This window comes from Molossus molossus, unplaced genomic scaffold (genome assembly GCF_014108415.1).
Source record: "Molossus molossus isolate mMolMol1 unplaced genomic scaffold, mMolMol1.p scaffold_m16_p_17, whole genome shotgun sequence".
Taxonomy (NCBI): Eukaryota; Metazoa; Chordata; class Mammalia; order Chiroptera; family Molossidae; genus Molossus; species Molossus molossus.
Window position 1 is genome coordinate 23,273,312 of NW_023425352.1, and position 16,850 is coordinate 23,290,161.

A 16,850-nucleotide genomic window follows, 5' to 3' on the forward strand; every position below is an offset into this window, starting at 1 on the left:
GTTAAACACACAAAAAAAATCCATTTAGGCTTTTACCCAGTTACCAGTATGGTATTAGAATACTATTCCATCACATAAAAGATTTGAACGTTACTTTATAACTAGGACTTCCAAAAATGATGTCCAAATTATTTAGAGAAAGGGAAAGTAAAATGGTAAAGAATAAACACTATTAATTTGATGTTTAATCTGTAATGCTCATTTGACTTCCAGTAGCCCAACAACATGATATTGTTAACCAGGCTTTCTAACAGCAGTAATCATTATCGTCATAATTACTGTTGTCACAACACCTTATCCTTACAACACTAAGCACTTGTGACAGGCACTATACTAAGAACTTAATGTTTTAACTCTTTAAATCCTCACAACAACCCCCATGTGGTAGTTTATGATCACCCATTTTATACATGAGGAAACATACATTAGAAAAGCTAACTTACTCAAGTTCACAATGCAAGGAGCTGGGATTCAAAGTCAAAGAGTCTAGCACTAAAGTCCTTCCTTGCTTATATTACTCACCAAGATTTATTTTAACTGAAGTCCTTATTCCCAGCTTCAACCCCACAACAGATGAGTGTAATACAACAGTAAACGACCAGTAAATGTACTGCTCTATTACTACAGGAAACAGTCAATCATCAGATCAAACTAGCATCTCTGCCTCTGGTCTGTGCAATGTTCAATTTTAAATAAGAAACACTAGATTTGAGATCACAAATCACATGAATTCATGAAACACTTAAATAATTTTACAACAGAAACAACTTCTCAAAAGAGTAGCTTGATATATAAATGTCTAGTTATGCTAGTGTCAAAACTTGGACTAGGGAGACATACAAACATTTTTAAAAAATTGTACCCATTAAAAAAAAAAACAACTATCAAGCCCTGGCCTGTGTATCTCAGTGGTTAGAGTGTTGGTTCATGCACTGAAGGGTCATAGAATCGATTCCCAGTCAAGGGCACATACCTGGGTTACAGGCTTGATCCCCAGCCCCAGTAGGGACACGTGCAGGAGGCAACCAATAGTTGTGTCTCTTTCACGTTAATGTTTCTCTCTCTGTCTCTCTCTCTTCCCCCACCCTCCCTCCCTCCCACTCTCTCTCTACAAATATCCTCCAGTGAGGATTAACAAAAACAAACAACCAGATTAAAAAGTGAGCAAAGAATCCTGAATAGAAATTTCTCCAAAGAAGCTATAAAAATGCCAATAGGACATGAAAAGATGCTTAACATTATTAGCAAATGCAAATCAAAACCATAATGAGATACCATTTCATACTTCTTAGGTTGGCTATTATAAAAAACACAATACAAAAAGAAACTACCAAGGCTTGATAAGGATCTAGACCTTGTGCACTGCTGGTGGAAATGTACAATGGTGCAGCCACTATGTATAACAGTATGGCAGTTCCTCAAAAAATTATGTATAAAATCACCATATGATCCAGTAGCACCTCTGGGTGTATACCCCAAACTGAAAGTGGGTACTTGAGATCTGGCCAGTTTGCTCAGTGGTTAGAGAGCTTCAGCCTGTGTGGACCAATAAGCTGCGGGTTTGATTCTAGTCAAGGGTACATACCTCAGTTGCAGTTCATCCCTGGCCCTGGTCTGGGTCGTGCAGGAGGCAACCAGTCGGATGTGTCCCTCTCATGTTGATGTTTCTCCCTCCCTGCCTCCCTCTCTATCTGAAGATAAATAGAAAAATATCCTCGGGTGAGAATTAAAAAGAAAAGATAGTGGGTACTTGAAGAGATTTTACACCCACAGTTCATAGCAGCAGTATTTACAACAGTCAAAATTAGAAGCAACCCAAGTGCCCCATGGATGAATGAATAAAACATAGTTATCTACATATAATAGACTATTATTCAGCCTTAAAAAAAGAAGGAAATTCTGCCCTGGTGGGTTTGGCTCAGCGGTTGGGGTGGTACGTCCTCCCCCACCCCCCCAAAAAAAACAGAAGGAAATTCTGACACATGCTACAATACAACATGGATGAACCATGAAGATATGCTCAATGAAATAAGCCAGTCAAAAGGACAGATGCTTATAATCCCATTTATGAGGTATCTCGAATAGTCAATTTATTAGATACAGAAAGTAGAATGATAGTTATAGGAGGGGAGGAGAGAATAGAGTTACTGGTTAATGGATATGGAATTTCAGTTAGGGAATACGAAAAAAAAAAAGTTCTGGAGCTAGATGGTGGTGATGGTTGCACAACAGTGTAAATGTACTTAATGCCAGTAAACTGTATGTACATTTAAAAGTGATTAAAATGGTAAAGTTTATGTTATGTATGTTATACTGAAGAAAACAAACAAACAAAAATTCTACTAATACTTTTTTTTTTGTCCTCATCCGAGGATATTTTTCCATTTTTGTTCAGACAGAGTGGGAGGGAGAGAGAAAGAGAAAGAGAGAGAGAAAGGGAAACATTGACATGAAAGGGACACGTCGATTGGTTGGCTCCTACAAGATCCCAACCAGGGCCAGGGACCAATTGCACCTGAGGTATGTACCCTTGACCAGAATGGAACCCGCGACTCATTGGTTTGCGGGTCGATGCTCTAACTACTGAGCAAACCCGGCCAGGGACTACTAATACTTTTAATCAAGAATTTCAGCTATCAGGTACTAGTTGTGTTAAGCAGAAAGCAATACATATATTAATGCAGTATACCATAAAAAGCTAAAGTCTCTGGATCCAGCCTAATGAACAAGAATATTTTATTTCTAAAACAGTCAGCATGTTAAATTTAGCAAGATAGTCATGATGCTGACTAACCTTTGTGTGTCTTCCATTTCCTTCACTAGACGCTCTAGAGTATTTGTATAAGTTCCACTATGAACATGTTCCTAAAACAGGAAAAAAATTTAGGAATACTTTATAACATATCTTAGTAGAAGAATTGGGATGTTTTAAGTTATTCGGAGTACTAAAGAATATTTTCTATTTCAATAACCTGGGCCAGGAGGATACCTTTCTTAAAAGAAAATTTTCACCATCATGCTCTAAATCAAGTATTTTGTACTACAGGCAATTTAATTTTACCATCTATTAGGAAAGGCACTACTTATAAAACCCTGATAGCTTTAGGAACTAACTGCAAACACCCAAGGGGCTCCATGGCTACCCTGTCTTTATTTTTAAATTCTATTTTAGTAGAATCAAACTATTAACTTTTAGGTGTTACCATGAACATTAACACCTTCCCCACCAAATTTTACAGAAATATTAGTATTTAATTCAGCTTATTCCCAAGATAGAATGAAGTACTTTATAAATAAAATTGCACACCACAATTAACAACATTCTACACTCTACCTTCATTTACAGCAGTGGTCTCCAAAGCAGGGGGTGTGCAAGGTGATCCATTGGGGTGCAGGAAGAAAATAATAGAACTTCTATTTATATGGAACTTCTATAGAAACTCCAGTAGAACTTAGTCTATAGTAACTTCTACATAAATTCTATAGGAAAATACTTTTTTCTTCTTCCTTTAAATTGTTTTTGCATATTCTTTAGAAAGTACATAGTATAGTGGTACATGTATTAACCTGTAAGTATACATATATATTGGGATGCATGCTCAAAAATTTTTTTACTAATAGAAGTGTGTGTGATCAAAAAAGTTTGGAGACCACTGATTTACAGTAATAAAATTAAAGATATGGGAAAGCCATTAATCAAACAAAAACTATACCAGTTTTGGATCAATTATGAATTCTAACAAATACTGGATTTTAAAATACGTTCTAACATTCTATCCCTCTTTCATTAATCAATCCATCTTTCCCTCTTCAAGTAAAGATAAGTGTTACAGAACTACTTACTGTATAGTCGGATGACTGAGATCCAAGCCCCTTGGAAAGAGCAGGAGGCTTTCCTGTAGATGCAGGAGTCTGATTGGAGTTCAAAGCCATTATTTCTTCCAGGGATTTTAATGTCTCCTCTTCCTCATCACTGTCTAGGTTGTAACCTAAACTTTCTTCATCACTATCAAAATCACCCCTTAGTTTTCTTTTCAGTGCATTGCTACCTGCATTAGAATTTCCTGAACTCTCTTTATCTGAAGGGGCTTTATCTGAAGGTGCTGTAGGACTTGGGATACATGGCACAACTTCCAAAGCAGCTGGGGGAGACTTTGTAGGAGTGCCATATTCTGAACGCAAAGGTCCCCCTGAAATTTTCCCTGAAGGTACATTAGAATCAGCCTTATTAGTCTTTGCTTTGTGTTCCTTGTGTTTGGAGGACTCTGTAGAATGCCCAGAACATTCTTTAGATGAGGAACGTTCTTTATCTTTTCTAGAAATTGGAAGAGTGCAATTTTTAGAATTTAATGGTACCCGAGAGGAACCAGCACTTGGAACATGGGAAAGTAAAGGTAGAAGTTTTGTCTCTCTTGATGCCACAGAGCTAGCAGTTTTATTTTTCTGAAGGTTGCTAGCTTTTTTAACTGCAGACTTTTCCTGAGGTAAAGATAAGTGGGGTTTCTGCATCTTAGTCTCTTTGGTACTTGCCACACGGACTTGGTCACTATTCCTGGAAGAATGGTGGCCAGAATTTGAAGGTGCCAAGCCTGCGGTGGAGCGATCAGCTTCTTCATTCGGTTCCTTGGCTATATCTTCCAAGCGCAATACATCACCAGGTGTCTTCAGTGCAATGTGTTTTATAAATTTCTCTTTCTGATGTGGTCCATCAGGACGCTTCTCAAGGAAGGACTCTTTTGCTTTTGGCATTATAGATTCTCTTGTGCTTTTCAGATTTGAGTCCACAGAGTTCCTTTTTCTTTTGTCAGGGAATTTATTCTGCTTAGAGCCTGCTAAAATTTAATTTTTGCCAGATTAGTAAAAACATATTTTCCTATCTTAGTAAAATTTATTTAATAAGTATCTAGAACACCCTGACAAAGTGTTTAAATTCTAAAAGTTTAAGCTGAGCTTATTTACCACATATGTAAGCAAGAGAGTTAATACTATCACTTATTTTTTAACTGATAAATACCGGTCAGTCCAAGAAATTTAAAGCTAATGACAAATGCTTATTTTCATTCCAAAACTATTGAAAGTTTACTACCTAAATAGAATTAAAGGTGTCACTCCCCAAAACTTAAACTGCGTATTTGTATCAAGAAAGTGATTCCAAAGGCATCCTCAAACAAAGTGCATATACTCTTTCGTAGATCAAGGACTACTTGGTTCCAGAAATATAACACTTCTATATCTTAATTTACATTACCTTAAAAAACATTAACTAGTTGAAGGCAGACAAGTTTTAATTTCTCAATTAAAAAAAATTAATCCAAGTCTTTCTCCCTAGTATTTGTTTATCCTTTTTCATGTATCCCTCTAGCCTTCAGCTATGTTATAGGTTGAACTGTGGCTCCCAAAATGACATGTGGAAGTCCTAACTCTTAGAACCTCAGAATGTGACCTTCATTAGAAATAGTGTCTTTTATAGGGGGGTAATCACACTGAAATGAGGTCATTAGGGTGGGTCTTAATACAATATGACTGGTGACCTTATAAAAAGGAAAATTTAGCCCTGGCTGGTTTGGCTCAGCAGTTAGAGCGTCAGCCCGCGGTCCAGAGAGACCCGGGTTCGGTTCCTGCTAAGGGCGCGTATCTCGGTTGCAATCTGTCCCCAGCCCCGGTTGGGGTTTTGCGGGAGGCAGCCACTCGATGTGTCCCTTTCACGTCGATGTTTCTCACCCCCCCCCCCACTCTATCTGAACAAAAATTGCATAATGTCCTCAGGAGAGGATGAAAAAAAAAAGAGAAATTTGAACATGAAGACATACATGCAGAGGGAAGATGACATGAAGACACATAGGGAGAAGATGCTGTAATTGAAATGATGCATCTATAAGTCAAGAAATGCCATGGATTGCGGGCAAATACCAGAAGCTATAAGAAGTAAGGAAAGATCCTCCTTTAGAGTCATTAGAGAAACCATGGCTCTGTTGATAACCTTAATTAATTCTTAATTTGAATTTCTAGTTTCCAGAACCACGAGATAATACATTTCTGTTGTTTTAAGCCTCCTAGGTTTTGGTACTTATTATGGCAGCCACAGACAACTAATATAAGCTCTATTAGCAGTTCCATCCAGAAACACTTTAAAATAACCACAACTATTTGAGTTAATCAGTTTTAAAACTTTTCTTATTCCTTAAAAATGTGGTTTCACCCTGGCCAGTTTGGCTCAGCGGATAGAGTGTTGGCCTGCAGACCCGCCAAGGGCACCTACCTCAGCTGCAGTTTGTCCCCGGCCTGGGTTGGGGTCATGTGTGTGGCAACCACTCGATGTGTCTCTCTCACATCGATGATTCTCTCTCTCTCTCTCTCTTCCTCTGTCTCTCCCTCCCGCTCTATCTGAACATAAATGCAAAAATGTCCTCGGGTAAGAATTAAAAAAAAAAGTGGTTTTGTTAATTCCCTCTTAAAATTCGTCATTCACTGAAAATTTACTATTTATCCCTGGCTGGTTTGGCTTAGTGGTTAGAGTGTTGGCCTGTACACTGGAGGGTCGCAGGTTCATCCCCAGCCTGGTCGGGGCGTGTGCGGGAGAGGCAGCCAATCAATGTGCCTCACTCACATCGATGTTTCTCTCCCTCTCTCCCTCTCTTTCTCTAAAAAAAAAAAAAATCAATAGAAAAAATATCCTCGGGTGAGGATTAACAACAACAACAAAAAATCACTATTTATATAATCAGTATTCTCAAAAATCAAATTTCTTTCTGCACGTGGACATACCCTCCATGTCAGCAAATCCTCAACAGAAATTTATCCTCAGGTGAGGACTAGAAACAACAACAAAAAACAAAACAAAAAAGAAAAAAACAAACAAAAAAACCCTCAAGAGTTAGGCAATTATTTGGATCCAATTATTTGGATCAGTCAACTGATCAATATATAATCTGGAAAATTCAACTCATAAAAATGAAAAACTCAATAAACAAATGCCTGTCTTCATTCTTATACAGATATCTTCTATTTCCTGAAAAAATCATTCATGCCCACTCAGTTTTTTGGGGGTTAAATGTTCTGTAAAAAAGGATAAGGAGCCCTGGCCAGTTTGGCTCAGCAGTTAGAGCGTAGGCCCATGGACCTAGGGTTCTCAGGTTCGATTTCCAGTCAAGGGCAGATACCTGGGTTGCAGGTTCGATCTCTGGCCCTGGTCGGGGTCATGTGGGAGGCAACCAATCCATGTGTCTCTGTCATATCGATGTTTTCCTTTCTCCCCTCCCTTCCACTCTCTCTAAAAAATCAATGAAAAAATATCCTTAAGGTGAGGATTAACAACAACAAAAAAAGATAGGGGTCCCTTATAATTCAGGATGAGAAATCAAATAACTAAAAAAAAAAGAAGACTTGAGACAGACTTATACTGATTATCTTAAGTTTGAAGGTTATAAGAAAAAGATAGCAACAAAGCTGCCAGTCTGAGTTTAGTTCCATTTTCCTAGAGAAAGCAGACATTTTTACACAGCTAGTAACGGGAAGAAATTCCTGCATTGTTCAGGAATTGAAAACTTATCCAGGAGAAGAGAAAAACTATCTATGGACAAAGTTTAGGAAAAATCAACTTATTAAGAGCTTCTGACATCTATAATTAGAGGAGGGTGAACTGGTACTATAGGCAGGCTCCCTTTTTGCAAGCTCGCTAGGACAGTGGGTTAACTGCAAAATTTTCATGCATCTTTTTGCACCCTTTGTACAACCTTCAGACGGAATGTTTTACAACATTTCAAATATGTATTAGTATATAAAATACTCAGATAAGACAGTGATTGAGTCTGTAAAGAAAAAAAGGAAAAAAAAATCAAATGCTCATTAATAGGAAATTGGCTATCAATAAACTAGGGATGGATTAAATTGGATATCAGAATTCAGTCCAAGGACAGGGCTCTGGAAGATCAAAGAACCAAATGCCTACATTACCAACATTTCTGAAATCCTCATACTTGTGTGTGATTAATGAATGTGTGATTATGTATAGCACTATCACAACTGATAACTGTAATAGCAGTAATATAAACAAGACATAACATTTAGATGATTAGTATCTATTCAGATAAAGATAAGCATTCTTCATGTTATTTAGAGTGAAAGAAAAAATCTCCTTATATCCTTTATATTCTGTTGACAGTCAACTGAAGTATATGTGTATATTAAGAATATAATACAGCCCTGGCCGGTTTGGCTCAGCGGTTGGAGCGTCGGCCTGCAGTACAGAGAGACCCGGGTTTGGTTCCCGCTAAGGGCAAGTACCTCGATTGCAGTTAGTCCCCGGCCCTGGTTGGTCGTGTGGGTGGCAGCCACTCGATGTGTACCTTCACATCGATGTTTCTCTCTCTCTCTCTTCCTCTCTCTCCCTCCCGCTCTATCTGAACAAAAAGTGGAAAAATGTCCTCGGGTGAGGATAAAAAAAAAAAAGAATATAATACAATTATGAGGATTATAAAAAACATGCAAAAATATTAAAAATAAAAATATAAGTGAAGTCAACCATCTTAAATCTGTCTCTGAAAATATGTAGAAAGCATCTTTTTCAAGCAGTGTTAAACTTCAGTATGTGAGATTATATAAATAACACTATAGTCACCACTGATAAAATCTGTAAACCCATAAACTGAAGTTAATTTTTATCTTAGTCATTATCAGAGGGGAAAAAAAAGCTAAATAGCTTAGTGGCACCAACATCACCAGCAGCCCCTTATACTGGCAGAGCTAGCCTAAAAACATTTTGTTTTTCTATTCACCTCAGTGCAAAGTGATCATTTATTTAGTATTATAAACACGTAATAATGTAACACATGTAACATAATACAGTGAGTGCAGGAGCAATCCCATGCCTGAGAAATTATTGTTATTGTATTATTAATGTCCAAATTCACTAAAATTTGATCACTAAAATCAACATTATAAAAATTTTAAAACACATAAAACTTCTACCTTATTCCTGTATCATAGAAGCTCTTTCTACGATGGTAAAGTATGATTTCAGCCTTGGCTGAAGACTAATTTTAACACTTGAGATCATTTGGTCAAAATGCAGTGCACCTCTAGAATATATAAAAAATAGAGTTTTACACAAAACCTGACAAATAATAAGTCAGAACTGTCTCTATACCTCCATGTTTTAAGTTTCTAAAAGTAACCACCTTATACAGATTGAGTGAGGCTGAAACAAATTAAAAGGATATAGAACAGGGCATGGGTACACAGTAAGTTCTCAATAAATGTTTGCTATTATTATGAGTGCGGAAATTTGTAAAATCCGTTTTTCAAAGTTTGCCATCATACCAAACTATTAAGTTGTTATTTCTGGGGGCCTTTCATTTTTTGTGTTATTAATTTCTGCAGTGTTTAAATTGTATACTGTTCTATTTTCCAATTAAAGATAAAGAAAGATACTTTAAAAATTATTGAATTAACAGTGGCTGTTTGCTGAAAGTATAAACTAGTATCATGTAGGTGTCCTTGAAATGTGATACTCAAGAGGGATCTTTGTATTTTAAATACAGGAAGCACTGTTGTGGATCATGACAACAGTTTCAACCTTATACAAAGCATCTTTAATTTCAAGACTTCAAATAGGCCACAATTCCAGGAATATAAGATTATGCTTCTTAATTGTAGCCATGGATTCAGAAGTAAAACAATGAATACCAATATGAGAAACACATTGCTAGGAACTATTGAAGAAGGTGGAGAAAAGTCAAGACAAACCACAGGTTATGTATACTAAATTCAAGGACTATTTCTTTTTCTTTCCTTCATTCTTTTTAGAGAGAGAGAGAGAGAGACATCAATGAATCAGCTGCCTCCTACACGTTCCCCACTGGGGATCGAGCTGGCAGCTGGGGCATGTGCCCTGAACAGGAATTGAACTGGGACCATGGGATGACGCTCAGTCCATTGAGCCACACCCGCTTTTCTTTTGAATACAATATTACCAAACTCTAATCTGAGACACTCAATTTACCGCTAGGAAGGACACTGTATATTTTTAAAAATTTGCCTTAAAAAACAGTGCCATTAAAATGCTTATTTTAAAATTCATAAATTTAATATAGATTCTACCTGAAGTAGGTTCCCATGAATCAGAAGATGATCTTTTTCTTGAGATATGTCCATTTTCCTATTAACAAAATGAGAAAAAATTCATTAGAAGTTGGGGGAAGTAAAGAATGTGAACTTTTCTTCATCACATTTAAACAGATTTCTAGACTAAATAAAGCAAGAATATATATTTGAAGGTAAATTCAAACTTCTGTAATAAAATATTTTAAATTCTTAAGATTTATCATAAAAACAAAGGGCATCTATATCATAAAAATGCCATAAAGTCAGTTTTTTTTTCCCCCTCACCTGAGGACATTTTCCCATTTTTTGTTCAGATAGAGTGGGAGGGAAAGGAAGAAAGAGAGAAACATCAATGTGAAAGGGACACATCGAGTGGCTGCCACCTGCACGACCAACCAGGGCCGGGGACAAACTGCAACTGAGGTACATGCCCTTAGCGGGAACCGAACCCGGGTCTCTCTGGACCACAGGCCGACGCTAACTGCTGAGCCAAACTGGCCAAGGCTAAAGTCAGTTTTTATAACACAAATTTAGAAAGTTATATTAATAACTCAGGATTAAGATTTTATTAGAGCAATGTACTATTACTTTAATAGTAAGCCTAATATCTGCCAATCAAATGGATACAACTCACTCTTCAATACTTCTGTTTAAGAAGCGATGTAACACCAAACACTGAAATCTTATAAAAATGGACCAAATGTTCCTAACCTCTATTGAGCGTTAGTAAATCTCAATTTACGGTAAAGGAACCAAACTCCTTGCAAACCCTGTTGCTTCCTGTAACAGTCTCCATTCACTCCCAGAACTTCACAGTTTGGTTTATTTTTAGTCTATCTGGTTCACGAATTTCATAGCAACTTTTCAACACAGCACTTCCTTGTTTTCTAATCTTCCTGTATTTGCTCTGTAGAAAAGCACTCTGAAAGATATGCTTAACTTGACTTCCCAGGGAAGAGGGACAGCTTTTATGCTGATCTAAATTTGGTCTAGTCTCAAAAGATTAATTAATTAATTTATGTAAATATTTTTTCTTTATTGATTTTACAGAGAGGAAGGGAGAGGGAAAGACAGAACATTGATGAGAGAACATCGACTGGCCGCCTTTTGCATGCCCCACTGGGGATCGGGCCCACAACCTGGGCATCTGTCCTGACCAGGAATCGAACTGGCGACCTCTTGGTGGATGGGTCGACGCTCAACCACTGAGCCACACTGCCCAGACTGAAAAGATAAATTTAATGTTAAGATATATTTGGATAGTTTTCTAAGCTTTCTAAGACCGATACTTAAGATTTATATGTAATTTATAAAATCTAAACCAGTAATTCTAAAACTTTAAAGTGCATCAGAATCATCTAAAAGGCTTAATTGTTAATTGCAGATTGCTGAATTCTACTTTGTTTCTGGTTCAGTAAGTCTGGAGTGGGACCCTTGATTTGTATTTCTAACAATTTCCAAGGTGATACCGATGTTACTAGTCTAGGGATCACATTTTGAGAACCTCTGTTCTAAACCGCCTCCTGATGTTTTTGATTTTCTATTCCTCAAGCATCTCCCTTTAGCACAGCCTAATTTAAAAATGACTAAAAATATAATGTTTACTTTTCTGATTAAGAAAGATTTTTGTTCCTGGTCTGAAAAAATTAAGGGCAAGAAACACTGCTTTACTGAGTTTGACTGACAGCTGGAGAAAAACCTAATAAAATTAGCTTCCTCACAATCTATCAGTATTTCCTTAACAAAAGATACCAATATGCCATGGTCGGTTTTGCTCAGTGGTTAGAGCGTCGGCCCGCAGACCAAAGAGCTGCAGGTTCAATTCTGGTCAAGGATAAGTACCTCAGTTGCTGTTTGGTCCCCAGCCCTGGTTGGGGTTGTATGGGAGGCAACCAATGTGTCTCTCTCACATCAATGTTTCTCTCTCCCCCACTCTATCTGAAGATAAATGGAAAAAAAGTATCTTCAAGTGAGGGTTTAAAAAAAGAGATACCAATATGATGTTAACAATTTTTAAATATTTTTAGATTTAGTATCTAAATAAGATAAAGCAGTAGCCAAGCTAATTCTGTAATTATTGTACATACCAGGTTTGAAAGATTACTCTTTCCAGGTCTGACATCATTCTGTTTACTTTGTTCCTGCCTTGGTTGACAATTTCTTTCTATACTAGAGGATTTTAAGGAAAGACTATTTGCTTCTGAGAAAGAATTTTCTGAGTTGATTCTCTGTTCCATCTGTTCCCTTCTCAACTTCTTTAGTTCTCTTTCTCTGCAGTAAGAAGCTAGTGACAACTGGAACTTAGCTCCCAGTGGGCTTTCTCCTGGGTGATGCCTGGACAGGCTATTCCTGCTGCTAAGACTTCTGGAGGTGTTCTTGATGTCAGCTTCTGATACTGTGGTCTGCTTTTTGGAATCTGCATTGGTCTTGCCTCTATCTCTGTCGTTCTTTTCCCTAGTTTCATGAGTGAACAGTGACTTCCTTCTCTCTGGAGATCGATGTTTCTTCTTTAGTGTCTTCATGTCTTTAGACAAGTGATATGAAGGAGGAACATAGACTGTCTTTGGACATTTGGTGGTTAGTGACACACAAGGCCGACATGCCTCATGTACACCACGATCTTTAGGGTGTTCTTTAACACCTTTCATTAAAGCCTCTAAAATAGAGCTCTTTTCTGATGGCACCCTTTTGGGTTTAGATTTTTTTGGTGAGGATAGTCTCCTTTCAAACTGCTCTGTCCCAGTGATGGACAAACCACTTTCTCCATATTTGATGTTTGATTTTTGTGGAGAATCCAACATATGTCTGTCTAAATAGCCAATTAAAACACATACAAATCGCATGTTATTAAAAATATACAAACTATTACATTTTGTATATTTATTTAAGGTATTAATATTTAAAATACTAATCTATCACAAAAATTTTCAAATTGCTTATTTAGATGATGATTCACATTTTATGAAGGGGAGGGGTTAAGATATGGTTTATGTACTAACAGCCTTATTTTCATAAGCCTCCCTTTTGTTACATCATGAAAGCTCCTTATGGCTCTATGAAATAAGTTACTGTATTAGAGAATCAAAATATTATTCATTATAAAAATTATTGACTGACATAATTTTAAAATAGCAGCAAAAAAAATTTCTTCATGTTTAGAAACCGTTTACCTTTGTAAAAAACTGCGTTTTCATTATATTTTCAACTTTAAATAGTTTAATCAAATTAATGAGTTTAGAGTAGATTTAAAAATTGAATCCATCTCCCTCTCCAAAAGCCCCCCACAAAAAATTCATTAGTAGTATACATACCTTGTTTTGAAGCTGGTTTGAAGAAATCTATAATTGACTGCTTCCTGAAAATAAAAGCATAACTAATATGGTATCACATAAGCAAATATTAAAACCTCAATAATTCAAAGTGGAGAACACTAGATTTATAGAATATAGGCGTATTTTACTATCTAGTTTAATCAAATTCTGACAATGGTAATAATGCTTTGTTAAGCTGATTATAAACAACTGAAAATATAATTCACAACTTCCTGTAGAAGTAAATTTATAAAAGTACAACTGAGGTTTATATAAGCTATAGTACTAAAATGATAAGATTGGAGTGTGGATCTAGAGAATTAGTAGAGTGCTTCCTAGGACTGAAAAGCTCACTGCCACATAGTGTAAAGGATCCTGAGGAAATCTGATCCTATTCTTTGATTAACACCAGTGATTGATGCAAAATAATGTTTAATAGATGTTTTTGCTGAATGAATAATGGAGATTGCAAAAACTGAGTAAAACCTGAAGAGACTCATAACAAGAGTAGTTGGTAGAATGGCAGTATGGGTGATTTGGCTGGTCTGCGGAGGCAGCTGGAGAGTGTGCTGGGCAAAAGACAGAAAGGATCAAGTATTAACCTTATACTACCCTCTTGTACACAACACTAAGATGCTAATCTAAGTAAGAGTAGAAATTGGAATGAGTTCACAACTACGTAGTATTTCAAAATCTTAACTTATCTAAGAATTCTTATGATATTTACAAAAACAACATACTACCTGGGAAAAACACAAACTAAACAAAGAGAAAAAGTTAACAAGTAAATAATAAAACCCAAATTATCTTCATTTTATAGAAATTTTGCACCCTACAGTGAACACAAAGTGAAACAGGACCATATTATTAGAATTTGTATTCTGATTTGTTCATGTTTTTAGTTATTTGTCAGCTGCATAAAGAGGGATGTTATATAGAGACCAAATAAGTCAACTTTCTGGCAAATTTTGCTAAAGTGTATTCATTTTATTGAAAGAGAATAAGCAGTAAGCTATGAGTTTCCCTAAACATTTATCCACTAGGAGATTGGAATGCTCAGAGAAAACTTGAACAATCCAAGTCCCTTGAAGGTTAAACTGATTCTTCATTTTGTACACTTTACTGGTCACATTCAAAGAGCAATGTTCATCTTTAATGATTTACTGAGAATCTACAATGTTTAAGATGCTGGTAGAAAACCTAAAAAGTTATGAAATGAATGAGTGATGGAAGAAAGAATCTATGCATTTGCTTTAATAAAATAAATTGTTATCAGGCGCATTCACTACACGAAGAGTCAAGAAAGAAATACTAGAGGTTCTGTAAAAGGGAGAAGGATGATGTAAAAGATGATGATACCTTCAGTTATTGGTTGAGGAAAGAAAGACAGGACAGGATTAAGAAGCAGTTAAATCAAAACAAGATAATACTAAATATGTTTTTACACTAATTCCTAAAAGTAACACTGTATCTCATCCCTAAAATATTAGATCCCTGGCTCTTTTTTGATTATTACACCAGAAAGAAAAATAGTTTTGTAAAATATGCAAGACATTTGTAAAATAACTATGAATGTAACTTTCAGGAAGGAAGGTTTCCCTAAGTTCACATGCACAGAAATGTCTATTACTTATTTATAATTAGTTAAAAAAATTTTAACAGCTCACAAACCCTTATCTGAAACTTTTGGGGCCAAATGTATTTTAGAATTCTGAATGTATTGAATTTTAAAAAGGTGGGTAATTTGGATGCAGTATATAAAGCCCCCCAGCGGGGTCCAATATTGCACCCTGTAAGCAGCAAACACATTACTATTTTTCCAGTAAAACTTATGAATACTTACACTTAATGGGATAAAAACCATATACAGCCTTCCATTAGTTCTAGTCAAGTTTGGCTGCCAAATAAGATGTGGTGCCAAACTTATGGAAAACTTTTGGTTTTCATAGCTTTCGGACTTTCAGAGTTAAGATAAGGGATTGTGGACCTGTACTGCAACAGCAGAAGATAAATTTACTGTTAAACTTATGTTACAAGCTTTTAAACTTAAAATAAAAAAGACAGTACCAAGTGTGTAGAGAATTAAACATGTTTTATTGTCAGAGGATGTCATTTGAGGAAACTCCCCATCTTATTACATAGCTCCCGCAAAATCTTTACATAAAAACTGGCCTCTTGGAAAGTAAAGTTACTGGAGAAAATATATCACATTCCAAATGTGATTGTTCTTTAAAGTATAAATTATCGTTTATACTGACCTATAAAGTAATTCGTGGGTTTCCCTCATCACATATTACATAATTTCTCACCCACAATATAAAAAAAAGGTTTATACTATTAAACCACTAGGGTCAGTAGAACTGACAAAGTACAGAAAAGCACCTAAATATGCACTAACCGGTTAGGGCCCCGGGTCCAGCTATCATAAAGGACAAAAATCACGTTCTGCCTAAGGCGGGATCTCCACAGACACCCAGGCTGTGGTCACTACAGCGAGCACAGTGTCCCAACTATAGAAAAGGAAACTCAAACTCCCAGAAGCGCCCGCGCGGAGGCGGGGCGGAGGTTTGCCAGGCCCCAAAACGCTGAGGCCTGAGCTCGCGGAGGATGGCGGGAACTGGAAGAGCGGCCGTCCGCAGTCCTCCCTCATACCCTTGCCCCCGCGACCCGGCCCCTCTCAAGCCCTCTGCACGATACCTGTCCCCAGGACTCTCTGTTCTCTTTCCCGTGGCAGCAGGGGCGGTACTACCGGGTCTCAGATGGCAGCGCGGGGGCGACGACCCCGGGGCTGGGGATGAGGGGAAACCTGGCCTAGCGAGCATGCAGCGCCTTGTCATGTCGGCGCCGCTGGCGACGGCGGCATGAGCTGTGGCTGGAGAAGCTGGGTGCGTGGTTGCCGTCTTGCTGCTGAGACTCGGGGAGGCTGTCGGAGCAGAGGTGGGCGGCACCTCCTTCCCTCTTCATGGCGGTTCTCTCTCTTCGGAAGTGACTCTTGTGTGAGCGGGAAGGAACCTGAGGACCACTAGGGGGCGGGTCTTACTTGAAGAGTCCTGTCCTGATTGGTGGACACGGCAGTCATTCCAATAGTGGCGCAATAGAAAGCCGCAGCCTCTCAGGAGAAGGAGGGGTTTCGGGAAGGGGGAGGGGAGAAGGAAAACTGCCCCGCCGTCACGTGCGAGGGACGGGGACGGGGGGATGTGGGGCGTGCTCCGGAGTCTTGGCCGCGTCAGCCCTGGCGGGCGCGCGGGGGCGGAAGGCTCGGGGAGCGGTGGGCGCTGCAGCAGCAGGCAGCACTCAGCACTCGCCGGGTCCAGAGCGAGGGGCGAAGTTTGCGAAAGCAAACCCGAGCGGCAGCTGCCCTCAGTAAGGTTGGCCAACAGTTGGGCTCCCTGACTCACACAATCGTGCCTCAGAAACCCCTAGCTGTAACATCTTAGG

At 37.9% G+C, this 16,850-nt stretch overlaps 1 protein-coding gene across 5 annotated transcripts in view; it reads right to left on the minus strand.

The window, feature by feature from the left end:
• SLF2 (SMC5-SMC6 complex localization factor 2) overlaps positions 1–16,404 on the minus strand; it is a 47,894-nt gene extending 31,490 nt beyond the window's left edge. Inside the window, exons 1-6 of one of the 5 annotated variants that reach the window (XM_036264991.1) lie at positions 16,110–16,404; positions 13,413–13,456; positions 12,189–12,910; positions 10,099–10,156; positions 3,844–4,832; positions 2,795–2,865 (exon numbers count right to left, since the gene is read on the minus strand). In XM_036264991.1, coding sequence (XP_036120884.1) covers positions 2,795–2,865; positions 3,844–4,832; positions 10,099–10,156; positions 12,189–12,910; positions 13,413–13,456; positions 16,110–16,249 — 2,024 coding nt within the window. In that variant the 5' untranslated portion in view covers positions 16,250–16,404. Of the gene's footprint in view, positions 1–2,794; positions 2,866–3,305; positions 3,313–3,843; positions 4,833–10,098; positions 10,157–12,188; positions 12,911–13,412; positions 13,457–16,109 lie in introns of those variants that run through there. The other 4 variants (XM_036264992.1, XM_036264993.1, XM_036264995.1 and 1 more) reach the window with 4 other exon arrangements.
• Between the last annotated feature and the right edge of the window lie 446 nt (positions 16,405–16,850).